Here is a 15,185-nt window from a genome sequence, read left to right as displayed (position 1 = left end):
AGGGGAAAAAGAACAATATTGGACACTTCAGTGAGTGCCTTGAGGGGGTCACTTGTCAGGCATGTGGTGCTCTACAAGGGACAGACTTGGACAAATAAACCTGCATGAGGTAACTTTAGCAGCTATTCAGTCTTGGATGAAGGAAATAACAGAGGGATTTTTGCTCTGCTGAGGTGGCTATGATGAAGAAATACACCTGCAGCGGGAAGTGTGCATTTATATAAATAAACTGACCTTTGATATGTGGTTTCTGAAACACTGCAGGATCAAGAAACCAGGAGACAACTAAAATAAATGAAGCCCTTAATGAAGCCCTGCTGAATGTTTCCTTTGCCTTTCAGATAATCTGCTGTGTGATCTGTGAATGTCTGGCACCACAAATACCTTCATGCATGCCTGACAGTGCTGCAGGGCAGCAGCTGTGCACACCTGCCCAGGCTGGGGGCTGCCTGCCTGGGGATGCCTCTGGCAATGCTGGGCAGTGCAGAGGGGTCAGGCCACCACTCTTGAGCATCTGGAGGGGAAGAGGCTGCCGGGGTGACAGATGGGGACAGCAGGGACAAGGGAGCATCTTTTCCCTCTCTGGCAGGACAGGGGTGAGCTGGGGTCCTGCCAGGGGCAGCAGTTCACAATCACAGAACGGTCAGGCTGGAAGGGACCACAGTGAGTCACAGGTCCAACCTCCCTGGTGGACGTGGCACAGGATTGTGTCCAGATGGTTCAGAAACATCTCCAGTAAGGGAGACTCCACACCTTCTCTGGACAATCTGTCCCAGTGCTCGGTCACTGTTCAGGTGGAACTTCCTGGGCATCAGCTCCTGCCCATTCCTTTTGTCCTGTTGCTGAGCATCAACAAAACAGAGCCTGGATCCATCCTCTTGGCACACTTCTTTAGATATTTATACACATTAATGAGGTCCCCTCTCAGCTGGGTCCTCTCAGGCTGAACAGCCCCAGCTCCCATAGCCTTTCCTCATCACAGAGATGCTCCAGTCCCTTCATCTTCCAGGCTGAACAGCCCCAGCTCCCACAGCCTTTCCTGGTCACAGAGATGCTCCAGTCCCTTCATCTTCGTAACCTCCGCCAGACCCGCTCCAGGAGCTCCACCTTCTCTTGTCCTGAGGAGCCCAGACCTGGACACAGCGCCCCAGAGGAGCCTCACCTGGTGTAAACAGAGAAACAGGACCACCTCCTTGCCCTGCTGGCACTGCTCTCCCTAAAGCAAAGGCTTCCCTCGGCAGGCTCCTCCTCCGCGGCGGGGAGGGGCCGAGGCCGCCGGGTCCCGCCGCGCAGCTCCGGCGGCGGGCGGCGATCCGCAGCCGCGCCCGGCCCGGCCGCTCGGCTCGGCAGGCTGGCTGGCAGGAGCAGGAGAAGGAAGAAGGAGGCAGCAGCGGCGGCGGGAGCAGCAGCCCAGGGTAGGCTGTCCGGCCGGGGCCGCGCACCTGCCGAGCCCGCGGCGGGGGCGGAGCGGGGGCGGCCCCTCGGCCGCGGGGCCGCTCGGGAGCGGCGGCCGGGCCGGGCCGGCCGGGGGTGCCGGGGAGCGGCGGCCGCGGGGTTGGGCGGTCCATCACCCTGCCGGCCACCGCCGCTCCGCCGCCTTTTGTCTCCTTTTCCCCCGTTTATTTTTACACTGCCAGCAGCCCCCCATCCTGCTGGACGGGGGACGCTCCTCGGTTCCGGGGGTGGCGCCGCAGGTTGGTGCCCCGGGGGCGCGGGGCTGCCGGTGGGATCCGAGACAGAGCCCGGCCCTGCCCCACACCTGCCCTGCCGGTGGGTCCCGGTGAAAGGCGGTGCCTGCCCCTTCCCCGGCTCGGCTCTCGCTGCCCTTGACCTTTGGGATGGCCGGAGCCGCCCTGGTCGGTCCTGCCCGTGCCAGGGCACCAGCTCACCCTGTGCTCACAGGGCCGGTGCTCCTCTGTGGCTGAGCCGCGGGGAACCCTTTCCCCCACCCTGTATTAGAAGGAACGCGGTTATTTAAGGCCCCGGAGTGATGGGTTTGGCAGGTTGTGGCTCAGGTGCAGAGCTGCCGGGTACTAAGCACAGTGTGCGTTTGATCCGCGTGTGTGCGAAGGCGTTTGGAGCCCTTGAGGCCACCCCGGGGAGGGTTTGATTCCCCGGTGTCTGCAGACACTGAATTAATAATCCCAGCCTGGGGGAGCTGCGCTGTGGCCGGGCGGGACCTTCCCCCTGCCTCTCCAGCACAGCTGATCCAGGGTTTGCCGTGTTTGCAGGGGGAAAAAGCCGCTCATAGCGCCTGTTTTCCCGAAATAGGGAGGAAGGTATGCTTCAGCCGCTGCAGCGAAGGATCAGAACCAAGTTTGAAAGGTAAATACGGTTTCAAAGTAAATACGGGAATATCGCTTTGTATGGTGCAGTACAGCAAGGAGGAAGTGGAGGGTTGGTTTCGCTATTGGCAGAAATAGTTGCTGAAAATGAAAGAACGTAAAACAAGTTTGAGTGATTGAATGGGGCATTGTCCTTGGGCTTCATCAGTAAAACTGAAATATAAAAAATTGTATGGGTAAACTACTGGTTATGTGTTGTAGGCTGTTACTGTTATTTCTGAAGTATGGCTTGCGTTTTAAGATCTGCTTTAATCTACAGCAAAATGTGATCTTTACAACCTGTTATCACAAGTTTTATTGTCAAAAATTTCTTTGCTTAGGTGTGATGCCTTGAGAGGCTGCCTAGAGCAGAGGCTAGACAGTGTTAAAGGAATGAAGTAGGTATTTATCAAAAAGACCTTCAAAAGGTACACCTTGGGCAGTACAAGAGCCTGGCAGAGGCTACACCCAAGGTGGACCATGGATCTCACGTTTTCACACTTATATAAGATTTGGTCCATTTACAGATTGGGGTTAATTGTTCAATGACAGCTTCAGGTTATGAAGTCCCATCCTCCCAGATTGCTCTCCTCAATTCTCTGTTTATGCTTTTTGGGCCTGAAGCTGCAGTGGTGTCCTTGGTTCTGGGGCTGGAAAAGGATTGTTCTGTCTGAACAGACTGTGAGGAGAACTGGCTAACACTTTATATGAGGCTCAGAGTTATGTACTAATGCGGTACAGAATCTGGAAAATATAAAAGCTAAAACTTAAGGCATCATTCAGAGGATTTTTTTATGTTTATTAAAATGCACATCATTGTCAGAGGAACTTAGAGATATGTAGGGACAGAAACAATTTGTTAACAAGTAAACGAGAACTCAGGTGTTCCTGCCTGCAGTACATCAAATGAAACCAACCCCTGTCAAATGGAGTTTGGCTGCAGTTCTCTATGTGCTGCTCATCTTTGCTGGGTGATGCCTGGGGTCCCTGGGATAATGGGATTTATCCCAAGCACACACTGCTGGGAGGTGCTGTGGGTACAATCTGTGCAGCAGGTGCACAGAAGTGCAGCCTGGCGTGACCACTGAGCACCAAAACCTTTTGTCAGATGTGTGAAGTCTTTTCCTGCTTGCACTAGAGCTATTAAATAGTAACCTGCTAAACAATTGCTTTGCTCTAATGATAATTGCCCTGTCCTATTGTATATTAAGAGAACTGCTTCAGGATGTTCTCCGCTGAGGTTGGACCTCAGGTGTTTGTTTTTTGCTGACTTCTCAGGGTTTTTTTCCCACTAGGTATTTCTGTCATCTCACTTGGTGGGGTTGGTGAAATAATGTTGGTGTTTGGAGAGTGGACTGTGAGAGAGGAGAAATGGGGTTTGGTATAACCCTGAAATGAATCTGTTACTGCTGGAGGCAAAATTCACTCCTGCTGTGAGCTACTTGTACCAACCTCTTTTTCTTCTTACCTTTTTTCTCCCACTTGGAGCTATCTGCAGTTCATTTCAACCAAACACAGATTACTGACGAGAAATTGTTGTTTTGAAATTGGAATTTTGCTATCTGCCCTAACCAGCCAGCTGTGGCTGTAAGGGGCAATCCCAGCTTTAATCCTTGTGTTTGTGCTCCTGCTGCCTTGGATTCATCCAATGTGGCAGTTTTGTGGCCACGGAATGAGTTAATATTCCCTGTTGGAGCAGATGTATTTCAGGGCAGGATTTCTGATGGATCAGGCTGAACCATGGCTGTAGGACTACAGGGTCTGACTCAAGGGAGGCAGGGATCTTTATCTGGAGTTGGGAGAGGGGAGGAGGGGGTAGGTTTGCACTTTCTTTAACCTCTGCAGCCTCAGAGAGGAGGTAAGACGCTCGTGTTGGGCGGAAATGATTATGGGGTTTGATTAATTGCACAATCTGATTCAGGGCCAGGGAGAGGGTGAAACATGCCAAACAAGATTAGCAAGTCAATTCACTTTTAGGATAGGGAGGTGGCAAGCTGAGCCAGGACACCGTAGAAAAAATAGAGGTATGACAAAAATGTGTAAGTGTAAAGGAGCAGAGCCCTGCTCTTTGGGTGGGACACTCAGTTATGTGAAAGCAGTAGTGTTCCTCTGTTTCTGGGGAGAAAGCCTGTGGAGGTGGTGAAGCTTTCCCATTGCCAGCTTATACACAGCAGATCCTGTTTGTTGTCACTTACCTGGCTGAGGAAGAACAGCTTTGATTTCTGTAGTAAGATGGGGCAATGGAGATGAGAGGAGGGACTCTCACACCTTTGCCTGCCCTGTGGCAGCCCCTAAAATTCCCAGGTGAACACCAACCCTGCATTTGGCAGTTGTGCTTTCTCCCTTTGGCTCACCTCCTGTTCTCACCTACCAGGAGAGCCCATCCTGAATCCTACAAGCTTTCCCATCAGGAGCGTGGCATTGGCTTGTGCTGGCATTGAACAGGGCTGCCAGGAGGGTTGTGAGGTCGTGGCAGACCCTGGGGTGTCCCTGGCATGCTGCCGGGGTGGCTGGCTTTGCTCCTGAGTTCTGGTCACACCTTTTGCCTGCAGCTCCTCTTGCCTGACTCAGCAGCTGCCTGAGCTGTGCCAGGTAACAGTGCAGCCAGTTCCTCTTGCAGTACCTGGAATAAATCATGGATGTTTTTATTGTCAAGGGGCTTCAGCCCATGTTGGAGCAAACAGGAGGAACTTTGTGGAAAGTTTGAACCAAACCGCCACAGTCTCGCTCTTCCCTGTATACTGAGGACACACATGATCCTGCCCTCTCCCTGGTGCTGGTGTAGGGAGCTCAAGTGGTGAAAAAACTTGGTTTTTCCTTTCCCGAGGCTTTCTGATGATGTGAAGCTTTGTGCTGATACTGGGTCAAGGAAGGGGGGTGGAAGAGGGAGTGCTGGTCAAGCCTTGCCGACAGCATTGTTCAGCAGCACCCACTCTCAAGCTGGAGGAGTCTCTCATTCCAGGCTGGAAACACTGAAGCCATTTTTGAGCAAATTGCAAGCTCATTAATGTTTCTGATGTGCTCAAACAGATCTTTGTGAGCTGGGGAGTTGCCTATTTGTAGTCATTCTGGGACAAAAGCAGAGTGTTTTGATGTCAGCTGGCTTTGGGTCAAGTTCTGAGTGCATCTTTCCTTTGTGTCTCCACTGCTTTGTACAACGCCAAGCTCTCAAAATAAATTATAAATTATAAAAATCAGGGAAGGCTGCAATTTATATAGGCTTAAAGTTCTCCACTGAATTTTTGATGTGAAGATTAGGGATGTTAATTACTTGCCTCTGAAATGGATAATTGCTGATTCAAATGTTATGATTACAAAACATCCCAATAACTCGACCAGGCTATTTACTTACCAGCTTCTCTTATTTGAACATCAGCAGTAAACAAAGGCAGAGTGAAGAATTTGCCACGTCGTGACTGAAGGTAGAAGAAAGAAAAAAGCCTGCAAGGAGATCAGCCCAGCAGCAGATATTCCCCATTTGTGGAATCCAAAGGCTTTGGGGGATCTTTGTTCCATTTCCAGAAGAGCAGATAACTCTGTCACACGCAGATCATTGTGTCACCTGAAATCTGGTGCCAGCTCTGGTGTAGATGGCTCAGCTTCCTCCCGGGATTCGTTTCATCACTTCATTCTCACGAGATCAGTGGTGAGTCCTGAGGTGTTGGTCGTGATCCATGCTGTGGCCACTGGGAGTTTGTATCTGTTGCCTTGCTCAAATTTTTGCTTTTTCGTTGCTTAATACATACAGGAAGAACATAGCCAGTTGTATAATAAATAAATATTGCTGATATTTAAAAGGTGAGAGGCTTTGCTGGGAAACCCAGACAAATCCTCACTAGTTAAGCATGCTAGAGAATAAAGCCTTTTATCCTTTGCTATGCAAGGTATGATTTGAAAGAATAAATTACATTTTCAAGTTTCTAGATGGGAGGAGTGCTCAGATTAGCTTTCTTTTCTTAACCAGAAGTGGGTTTTTTTGTATTTTCTCCCCAATAATTTGGTGGGTGATACAGACTTACACAATTACAGTTTTAGTTCTTGCTACTGCAATATTAAAAAAAAAAAAAACAACCAGCAAGCCCCCCAGCAAAACCAAACAAAAATCAGTTCCTCCTAGCTTGAGGAAAATTACTCCTGGAAGTTTTATGGCATCAGTTCATGTGCTTCCTGAGATAGAATACTGAGTCAATTGTTTGTGAATAACAAAAAAATAAGTGAAAGACCAAGCACTTTCCATCTGAGCCATTTTATGACATTTTCGCTAGCTGAGCAACAGGAACAAAGTAATTTCAGTTTTATCCCTTGTGAGGATGTTTTCAGTCATGAGGGTGAATAACTCTGCTCGTGGGATGACTCTTTTTCCTGTGAATATGCCAGGATTATAAAACAAGACCCTGGCCATGTAAAAGTTCGTAAGGCAAAAAATTATTGAAAAAGGTTATTTAAAATCAGGGACTGTAGTAGGCAGTGGGATATCAGATATTTGTATGTATATATGTACTTACATTTACAGATGTTAATTTTAAGATCAAGGCTAGAAGGAGGTAGTAGACACACTTAGGGTACTTTTAAAATCACAAATCCACAAAATGCTCTCCTTTAACAACTGAAATTACAGATAGGGAATAGAATGGATCAGATTGTTACCATTGTTTAATGCCTGCAGTGACAGTGAAATTCAGATGCCCTTTTATTAAAAATTCAGCTGAACTGTAGAGAAAGGATCCCAGTGAGGCACAAAGGAGAATTCCTGCCCAATCCCATTGCTCCTCAATTCTGTTCATGTGCTCCAGTGTCAGTCCCATTGTCCAGCTCTGGAAATTACTAATTTCTATTGTTAGAGGAACGCAAAAGTAAAGTAAAATCCTAAAAGCAGTAAGAAAAGAAGGAATTATCCAAACTGACAATTAAGAGAGCCATCACTTATGTCCTAGCAACACCACAAAACCCAACGAGACAGGAAGGTGTGGAATTTGATTGTCAGTGTGTTAAGCTGGTCTTTGATAACTTTGAGCTGATATTTAATGGCCCCAAAGGAGGGTTGCACGCAGGCAGCTCAGCTGTGTGGGCTCAGGCAGTGCCACATTGTCCTGCCTGCTCCTTGTGCCACCAGGCTCCCTCCTGAGGCCCCACCAGAGCAGAAGGGAAGCAGCATGAGTGGAAGGATGGATCTTCAAGCTGCTGGAGAACACAAAAAAGTTGTCTTCCACTATTCCAATATTATCAATGACTTGTGTGATGTTTTTATGTAACTCGGTGCTAAAAGAAAATCTGAATAAAATAATTTTTAATTTTTTTTTTCTTTTATATCATAGGTATAGAGCTTTCATTTTCTCTCTCACTTTCCTGCTGTATGCCAGCTTCCATCTATCAAGGAAACCCATCAGTATAGTGAAGGTAAGAGAGGTGGTGTCCTTGTTTAAACATCCTCCTGCTCCTGTCAGACAAGGATGTCGTTGTCTTTTTCAGTATTTCCTGTTGTGAAAGCCAAGGTTAAATTTTAACTTGAAATGCCTTCAAGATGAAAGACTGATAAAGCTGGCACACAGTGATGTTTGCTTGATAAACTTTAGTGAGACCACACCTAGGATATTGCATGTAAGTCTGGGTTTTGGACTGGAAACAGCTGTGCCTACACTTAATTCATGTGAATTAATCTAATTTGTGGTATCTGAGATGTTTATATTCTAATGGTTGAGAAAAGTTGTTCATAAGTGATGAGCTGAGCATTCCACTGGCATTTACAGGAGTGTTCCCAGTGCTGTTGAGCATCATAGTCATCCTTGTCTGTACTCTTGTGACTGTTCCCAGTGAAGCTGATGACACAAATTCTCTAATTCTGGGTTTTTACTTTAATCTTCAGTGTTTATAACATGCCAAACACAAATCAAATCCCCCAGTGCTGCATTGTATAAAACTGATGAGTAACAGTGGGCAAAGTACCTGATGTTACTGCAGAATTTCAAAGATTTTCACTGTCAGAAACACCAATTCACTGTAGAATGTTTTTTCTAACCATGCTATTACTCTGTCCTGTAATGGTGGCTTCACTCAGGTAAATACCAAGCAATTAATAAGAGCCAACAATTTTACTGATTTGGGTGGGTTTAACACATGTACATATAAATCTAGAATTGTTAAATTTCTTGCTGTAGGAGAGTTACCAGTCCCCAATTAACAAGTGAATTTTCCACTTCCAAATATTCTTTCTGTTTCAGGGAGAGCTGCATAAGCATTGTGCAAGTCAAGGTGAGCTGGACTCCTACAAGGAATATGCTGCCCAGATCCAGCCTTTCAAAAAACCATTTAATGGCTCTCAGTGTGGATGGGAGCCATTTGGTAAGGCTTCTTTTTTTAGTTTTGTATTTGTCTTCCCTAATAATGAGCTGATATTCATAATTAGATCCTTTGCTTCTAGTTATTTCTTCACATGTGAGGGATGTGCATGGAAGGGGTGTTTTGTTTTCCATGTCCTCACTGATTTCTCCACAGAAAGTGAAGTTGTGACTTTACCTTAAGATTTTTTGCTACTTAAAGTCACTTAAACAAGTTATATTATTTTACTTGTTATAACTAAGAGATGGTTGCAGTAGATCAGTTTTCAGTCAAAAAATGGGTTTTGTCTTTAGCATGTCTATTTAGGAAGAAAGGGTGAAGAATAAAATCAATCATCATTTTCTGCATGGTTAGTTCAAGCAGTCTTTTAAGTGCAATTACTTGGTGCTTATCTAAATTGGAACTTTGCAGAGTCCTTATCTGCCTTGAAGGAATATTTTTCTCTCCATTTTAATGAAGAAAAGGGGGAGACTTTATTGCACGAGAGATTTGACAACTTACTGGATCGTTTATGAACCTGGCCTTTCACTTAAATAAAAAATATATTTGCCTACTGAACAATTAAAGTTTAATTGAACCGTATTTGACTTTAAATGAGACTTTGAATCATTCCTTGACACTTTTATTGCTACCAGAAACATCAGTGAAACAGATTAGTCCATTCTGTCAATGTGCCAGTCCACCCCAGTCTGTGTAGCCATACATTCTAATTAGTCTTTAATTAGCAATTAACGAAAAAAGTCCTTCTCTCTTCAAAGATAATTAAAGATCTGAGCTCTGGGGCTTCTGTGGACAAAATCCAGTGTATTAACTCCTGCTGGAGGAAAAAATTTAATGCCCCTGGTGGGATACACTTAAACCTGGGGAGTGTTTCTTGTCCTTTGAGCAAGGGGGGATTAAGTTTGTTTATCTGAAATATTGATTGACCTTTTTAATGGAGGCTTTTCAGCCCAAATATCCTCCTTTTCCCATGGACATCCTTGCCAAGCTGCCCCTTTGGAATGGCACTCTGGACTTGTTCTTTCAGGTGTTTGTCTGGCAGAGCTGGGAGTGACACTGAAGGAAGGAATTTCTTTCATATCTGTGACTTTAAGCTCAAAGCTAATAGCAATTGTGGCAATTCATTGCAAATAAATACATAAATTGTCTAGATATGAGCTCAGGTCCCTTGGGAGTTGGTGTTTCCATCAGGGTGGAGCCCCTTTGCTCCCTCCATCCTCTCCAGTTCCCATTTTGTTTGCTCTTCAGGGCAGAACTGAGGGGTTTTTTTTAAGCAGAACTCTGTGCTTTGTGAATAGTTGCAAAATGAAATGCAAAAAGGCTTTACCCATTTAAAAAAACAAAACAAATTAAGCTGATTGTTTAAAAGCCTCTATGATGATGGATTTTTTTTAGCCATTTTGACTGTAGGACCTCATGCTTTTGCAACTCATCTTACCACTTTTTAATCAAGTCTTTTAAATTGGATTTTAGATTTTCTTTTGCCTAAGGCCTTATGAGAAAAGGGCGCCTTGCTAATAACTGATGTTTCTTCTCTTCCAAAATACTGTTTTAAATAAGGTAGAGTTTAGGATGGGCCTGCCTATATTTTCCTAGTATTTTAGAGGCAGAAGGGTATTTTTTTGTTAAATAAAACATTGGCAAAATGTTTGCTGAAGTCTAAATAATCCCATTGAAAACTGAATGTCAGTACACATCCACTGACATTTTCTTGTTATATGTAGAAATGATTGGGACGTACTTAGTACATTTAAAGTGATCATTTGTTTTGAAAATTATTCTTAGATAAGAGCAACTACAAACAGCTACTGGGAGCACTGGATTACTCATTTTTGTGTGCATATGCCGTTGGAATGTATTTAAGGTAAAACCCCACTCTCTTTACTGTTTATTTATAAGGCTGTGTGACTTCTGTGATACTGTGCTTTTACTACTGAGTTTCTGATGGAGAGTGAGAAATTGATTGCTGAGGGGAAAAAAAAAACAAAACAAAAACATGATTCTGAGCCCCAGTGGTATCAATGATACATAAAAAGCTTTTTACCTGCACCAACTGTGACTTGTGCAGAAATATTTTCCAGATTGAAGTCTAGCCTGTCTTTTCTTCATCTAGAATGTAAATCAGTCAGTCAGTCAATCTCCAATCAGTCTCCAAATTGCACTGATTGGGTTAAAATGATTGTCCTGGCTTTCTTTAGTCAAAGAATGTGATCAGACACCTCCTAAAAATAATACCAAACCCATCTTGAAGTGTGCAGTCTTAGCTGTTGTTTGGAGATGTTTCTTTTTACTGACTAAAAAGAAGGCAGAACCTTCATTGCTTGAATTGTTAGCAAGGGAGACAAGTCTCACCTCAAATGGCTGGAGACACATAATTTGGAAAGTGTCTCTGTAAGTAAATGACTTTGAATGTTCTCCAGATGACTATCTCCCTGAAAGATGGTTGTGCAGATGTCAGAACTGTGCAATTAATGAACTTGAAATGCTTTTTTGAGGGAGTTTTCTTCCCCTCTCAAGTGTAAAAATTGCTCTTTTGCCACTGCGAAGGCAACCAACAGTTACCAGTAGAGTTTCTCCTCAACCAGAATTAAACAACATAAAATATTCTTCATTTGTGAAGGCTTCTGGGGTGTGATGTCATTTTTAATCGTGGCTTTTCTCTTTGTTTCCTCCCCTGTTCCAAGTGGACTCATCGGAGAGCGCCTGCCCATCCGGTACTATCTGACAGGGGGGATGCTGGCCAGTGGACTCTTCACTGCAATGTTTGGATTGGGTTATTTCTATAATGTGCATAATCTGTGGTTTTACATAATGGCCCAGGTAGGCACAGTGTTAATTTAGACCCAGAGTTCTTCCCATGGTGCTGTTTAGGGTTACACTGGGGGTTTTTCACTTGCACACAGTGATGAGTGCTTGGGTGGGAGGATGTTAATACTGGAATATCTTGTTGATGACAGGCAGAAGTGATAGAGTGGATACCCCCAGGCTTTATTTTTAAAAAATGGTGGGTTGTTTTTTTTAGTGGAAGAAATGTTTGAAAGCAAATTAATGTGTTTCCACTCTGTGTCAAATCAGCGATAAAATCTTTGCAAGCTTAAATGCGGGTGAGTTTTAAAACAAGACTGTTTACTCCTGTCAGTCTGCCAAGACCTGAGTGACACATCCTGGCTTTCTCTGCAGAAAATTCCATTTACACTGCTAATGATGAACAGTCTCCCACACTGGTGTGGCTGGGAGCAGGCAGTTTATGTAACGAGGTTCACTGTGGGAGATTTTTCAGAGCTCTGGTCAGGTGTCACAAGAATTTTTACTGTTGACCTGAAATGGAATTTAGGTCAGGACCAGGGTAGGGTTGGCACTGGGGCCATTTTGGACAGGTCTTTCTGTCCAAAATGCTGCTTTCTGTCCTGTTGCAGTAACTCTCTCACCTCTGGTACCTCTGCATGGCAGTGAGCAAGGTGGCATGCAGAGATGCTAACGTGGGCACAGCACTTCTGCCACCTTGTCACCAATGTGTCACTGGGATCAGATGTTTTGCAGGACAGGAATTGCCTTCTTGGGGCTGAGCTGTCTCTGCCCTGTGGGATGTGGTCAGTGAGCCCTGTAACTCCAAGGATGGGCCCTCACCACCAGCCCCACTGGTTTTTGTTGGGTAGAGGGAGGTTGGGTTTTGTTGCATGTTCAAATGCTCGTTGTACATGTGAGGTTTTGTTTTGTGGTGTTTGTGTTATGGGGCAATTGGAGAGAGGATGAGTATCCTCTTTTTAGGGATGAGATGAGTTAAAGTTCTGTGCAGTGTGGAGGCTGAAATAGTTCTTACCTCATCCTGAATATGTTAAATTAAATTCCTCCTCTCAGTTTATTTACAGATGTCTGTTAAGCATTTTAAAGTTCTCCAGTCTCCCCTAAAGTTGTCTCTTTTTTCTGCTTTATTTGATTGCAAACATGCTTTGCCATATGCTCAAGTTGAGATAAGTGTTGTGCTGCTGCTTGAGTGTGAGGAATTCACTTCTCTGTTCTGCTCAGGGCAGTGTGATTTTTGGTAAACGTGTGACTGAATTACAGTATTCTGTGATTTAAATCATAAACTAATTATAAAGATGTAGGTAGAGGGAAGAATCTCTGCAAAACTTTGTAACTTCTTTATTCCTGGGGACGGGATAAAATGTTTTCAAAACCTCCCAAAACTGAATTTTTAAATTCAAAGCATTTCTGTAGACTTCCTTTTCCCAGTGCAGCACTCAGCAGGAATTGTGTAGGAGTTTTGTGACAGAGAATGTTTATTTATATTTTTTTTATCTGCTTTCAGATAGCTAATGGGTTGGTGCAAACCACTGGCTGGCCAAGTGTTGTTACATGTATTGGCAACTGGTTTGGAAAAGGAAGGTAAATGATACATAATCCAAAGGTTTGGAAGTACAGAGCAATACATCCTGGGCTGTGATATTATAATTAATATATTAAAGATGTTTCTTAGGCTTCTGTGGATTTGTTGGGGTTTTTTCTGAGCTGAAACAAAGCAGTCAGAATTTTGAAAGGAGCTTCCTTTGTTATGCTGCTTAGTTTATATATGGCTTTGAAACTGTCTCCCTCATGTCAAAACAGTGTTCTGTGGTAGCTCTTTTTCAGATGAATTATTTCAGAATTATATCAGAATAATTCTTGCAAATGTAAACAGTCTAAAACTACTCTTAGTAAAGGCTGTTATTATGCCATTTTAATGGGAAATTTCCTGTGCTTTCATTTATGTTCCAAAACAGTTGTCAGGGCATAACTGTAAAAAATATCTCTGTAATGTCTTTTTTTCTAACACACTTACATAAACTTGAAAATTTAGAAGACAAAATACATATGGCAACTGATTTAACCTTTCTTTTGTCATCATCTTTAAATCATATGCTTGGTTTTGGGTCTTAATCCTGCACAGAGATCACTGATGATGTTTATTTTGTCACACCATACAGTAATTTTCCATACATTTTGCAAAGCTACATGCTAAACTCACTGGCTCTGATAATGGTTGATGCATGTAGCATATAATAATGCTACTGTGGTACCATCCTTTCTCCATGTAGAGCATTATTGTTAATCAGTTCCAGAGAAGGATGTACTAAAATTCAGTATTTGATTTTTATATAAACCACAGGATGGTTAAAAAGATGTAGCCTCAAACTAATTTTCCATGAAGAAATGCAGAAAATGGTAGCTGTCATATAATATTGAACAAGACTGGGGAGTCTGTGCAAAATAAATGCATTTATTCAGGTTTTGCTTTGTGCAAAAGCAATATCCTTTATTTTTAGCATGCCACACAGTGGGCTGGAGAGTAGGGCTCTGTTTAAATGTCAGTGACCTGGTCCTTGTTTTCATTCTGCTGTAATTCCATGAAGCATGAGCAGAACTTTTAGAACTTGTCTTCAAGCCATGGAAAGGATTCAAGTTTGTTCAAGTTAGGCTGCTCCAGGTGAAATCCTGCTGAGGGCAAGGCAGTTTTCCCATGACTTAAAAGGGAAAAAAAATCCCTGCTGTCACGACTTCAGTGGGGTTTTTGTGCTTTACCTTGGCTCAGATGGAGCAGCAGCTCCAATCTGGGATTTGCAGGCAGACAGAAACCTGATGTGTGTTTTAGCCAAGCTTGTGCAGGTGTCATCTTCTACCAGAGCCCAGCAAATCCAGAATGGCACCAGAAAATCCTGAATTTGCTCCACATGTGCTGTACAATTTATTTTCCTCAGCATGACAAGTCTGACATGTCCTGCAAGCGTCAGATTATCAGTGCAGTGTGTTTGCAGGAGGATTTTTATTCCCAAAAGCATCAGACTTGGTGTCCACATGCTACACAACATCAGCATATTTGTTTTAATCAAAGAAACTATCCAGAAATATGCAAGCCCTAGTGGTGTTCTTAAATGCCAGTAAGTGCAGGATGAATTCTGTCATGCACAGAGTATTTGCAACAGTTTTATTAATATTTAGGTGCCTTGAAATTACTAGATGGAGATTGTAGCATAAATAAATGATCAGTTAAAGAACTATAAGATCTATTTCACTGACACCACAGATGCACAGCCATTTTGATACACTTTCCTCAAGAGCTTGATGCTTAGAATGAATGTTTGTTTTGTTTTTTTTTTTTTACTGCAGGAGAGGTTTGATCATGGGAGTCTGGAACTCTCACACTTCTGTAGGGAATATCTTGGGCTCCTTGATTGCTGCCTACTGGGTGTCCACGTGCTGGGGTCTCTCCTTTGTGGTGCCTGGGCTCATCGTGGCTGCCATGGGAGTTGTTTGTTTCCTGTTCCTCATTGAACGTGAGTGCTTCAGTGGGACACTGCCATGGAGGGCTCCTGTTCCTCAAGCTGTGCCCTCTTTGCAAAGAGCCTGTGTGCCTTCTAAGAGCTTATCCAGTCAGAATCACAGAATCACTGAGGCTGGAAAAGCCCTCCAAGGTCACTGAGTCCAGCTTTGACCAATGCCCACATTGTCACCCAGCCCAGAGCACTGAGTGCCACGTCCGGGCCTTCC

General features: G+C 44.1%; 1 protein-coding gene across 6 annotated transcripts in view; it reads left to right on the top strand.

The window, feature by feature from the left end:
- Positions 1-319: 319 nt before the first annotated feature.
- Positions 320-15,185, top strand: part of SLC37A1 (solute carrier family 37 member 1) — a 36,530-nt gene continuing 21,664 nt past the window's right edge. The window contains exons 1-9 of one of the 6 annotated variants that reach the window (XM_063393129.1): positions 320-1,415; positions 2,272-2,325; positions 5,704-5,970; positions 7,640-7,721; positions 8,543-8,663; positions 10,446-10,524; positions 11,345-11,480; positions 12,970-13,046; positions 14,805-14,971. In XM_063393129.1, coding sequence (XP_063249199.1) covers positions 5,915-5,970; positions 7,640-7,721; positions 8,543-8,663; positions 10,446-10,524; positions 11,345-11,480; positions 12,970-13,046; positions 14,805-14,971 — 718 coding nt within the window. In that variant the 5' untranslated portion in view covers positions 320-1,415; positions 2,272-2,325; positions 5,704-5,914. Of the gene's footprint in view, positions 1,416-1,498; positions 1,695-2,231; positions 2,326-5,700; positions 5,971-7,639; positions 7,722-8,542; positions 8,664-10,445; positions 10,525-11,344; positions 11,481-12,969; positions 13,047-14,804; positions 14,972-15,185 lie in introns of those variants that run through there. The other 5 variants (XM_063393127.1, XM_063393126.1, XM_063393124.1 and 2 more) reach the window with 5 other exon arrangements.

Source organism: Prinia subflava, chromosome 3 (genome assembly GCF_021018805.1).
Source record: "Prinia subflava isolate CZ2003 ecotype Zambia chromosome 3, Cam_Psub_1.2, whole genome shotgun sequence".
Taxonomy (NCBI): Eukaryota; Metazoa; Chordata; class Aves; order Passeriformes; family Cisticolidae; genus Prinia; species Prinia subflava.
The sequence above is the reverse complement of the archived record's forward strand: the minus strand, read 5'-3'. Positions and strand labels throughout refer to the sequence as shown.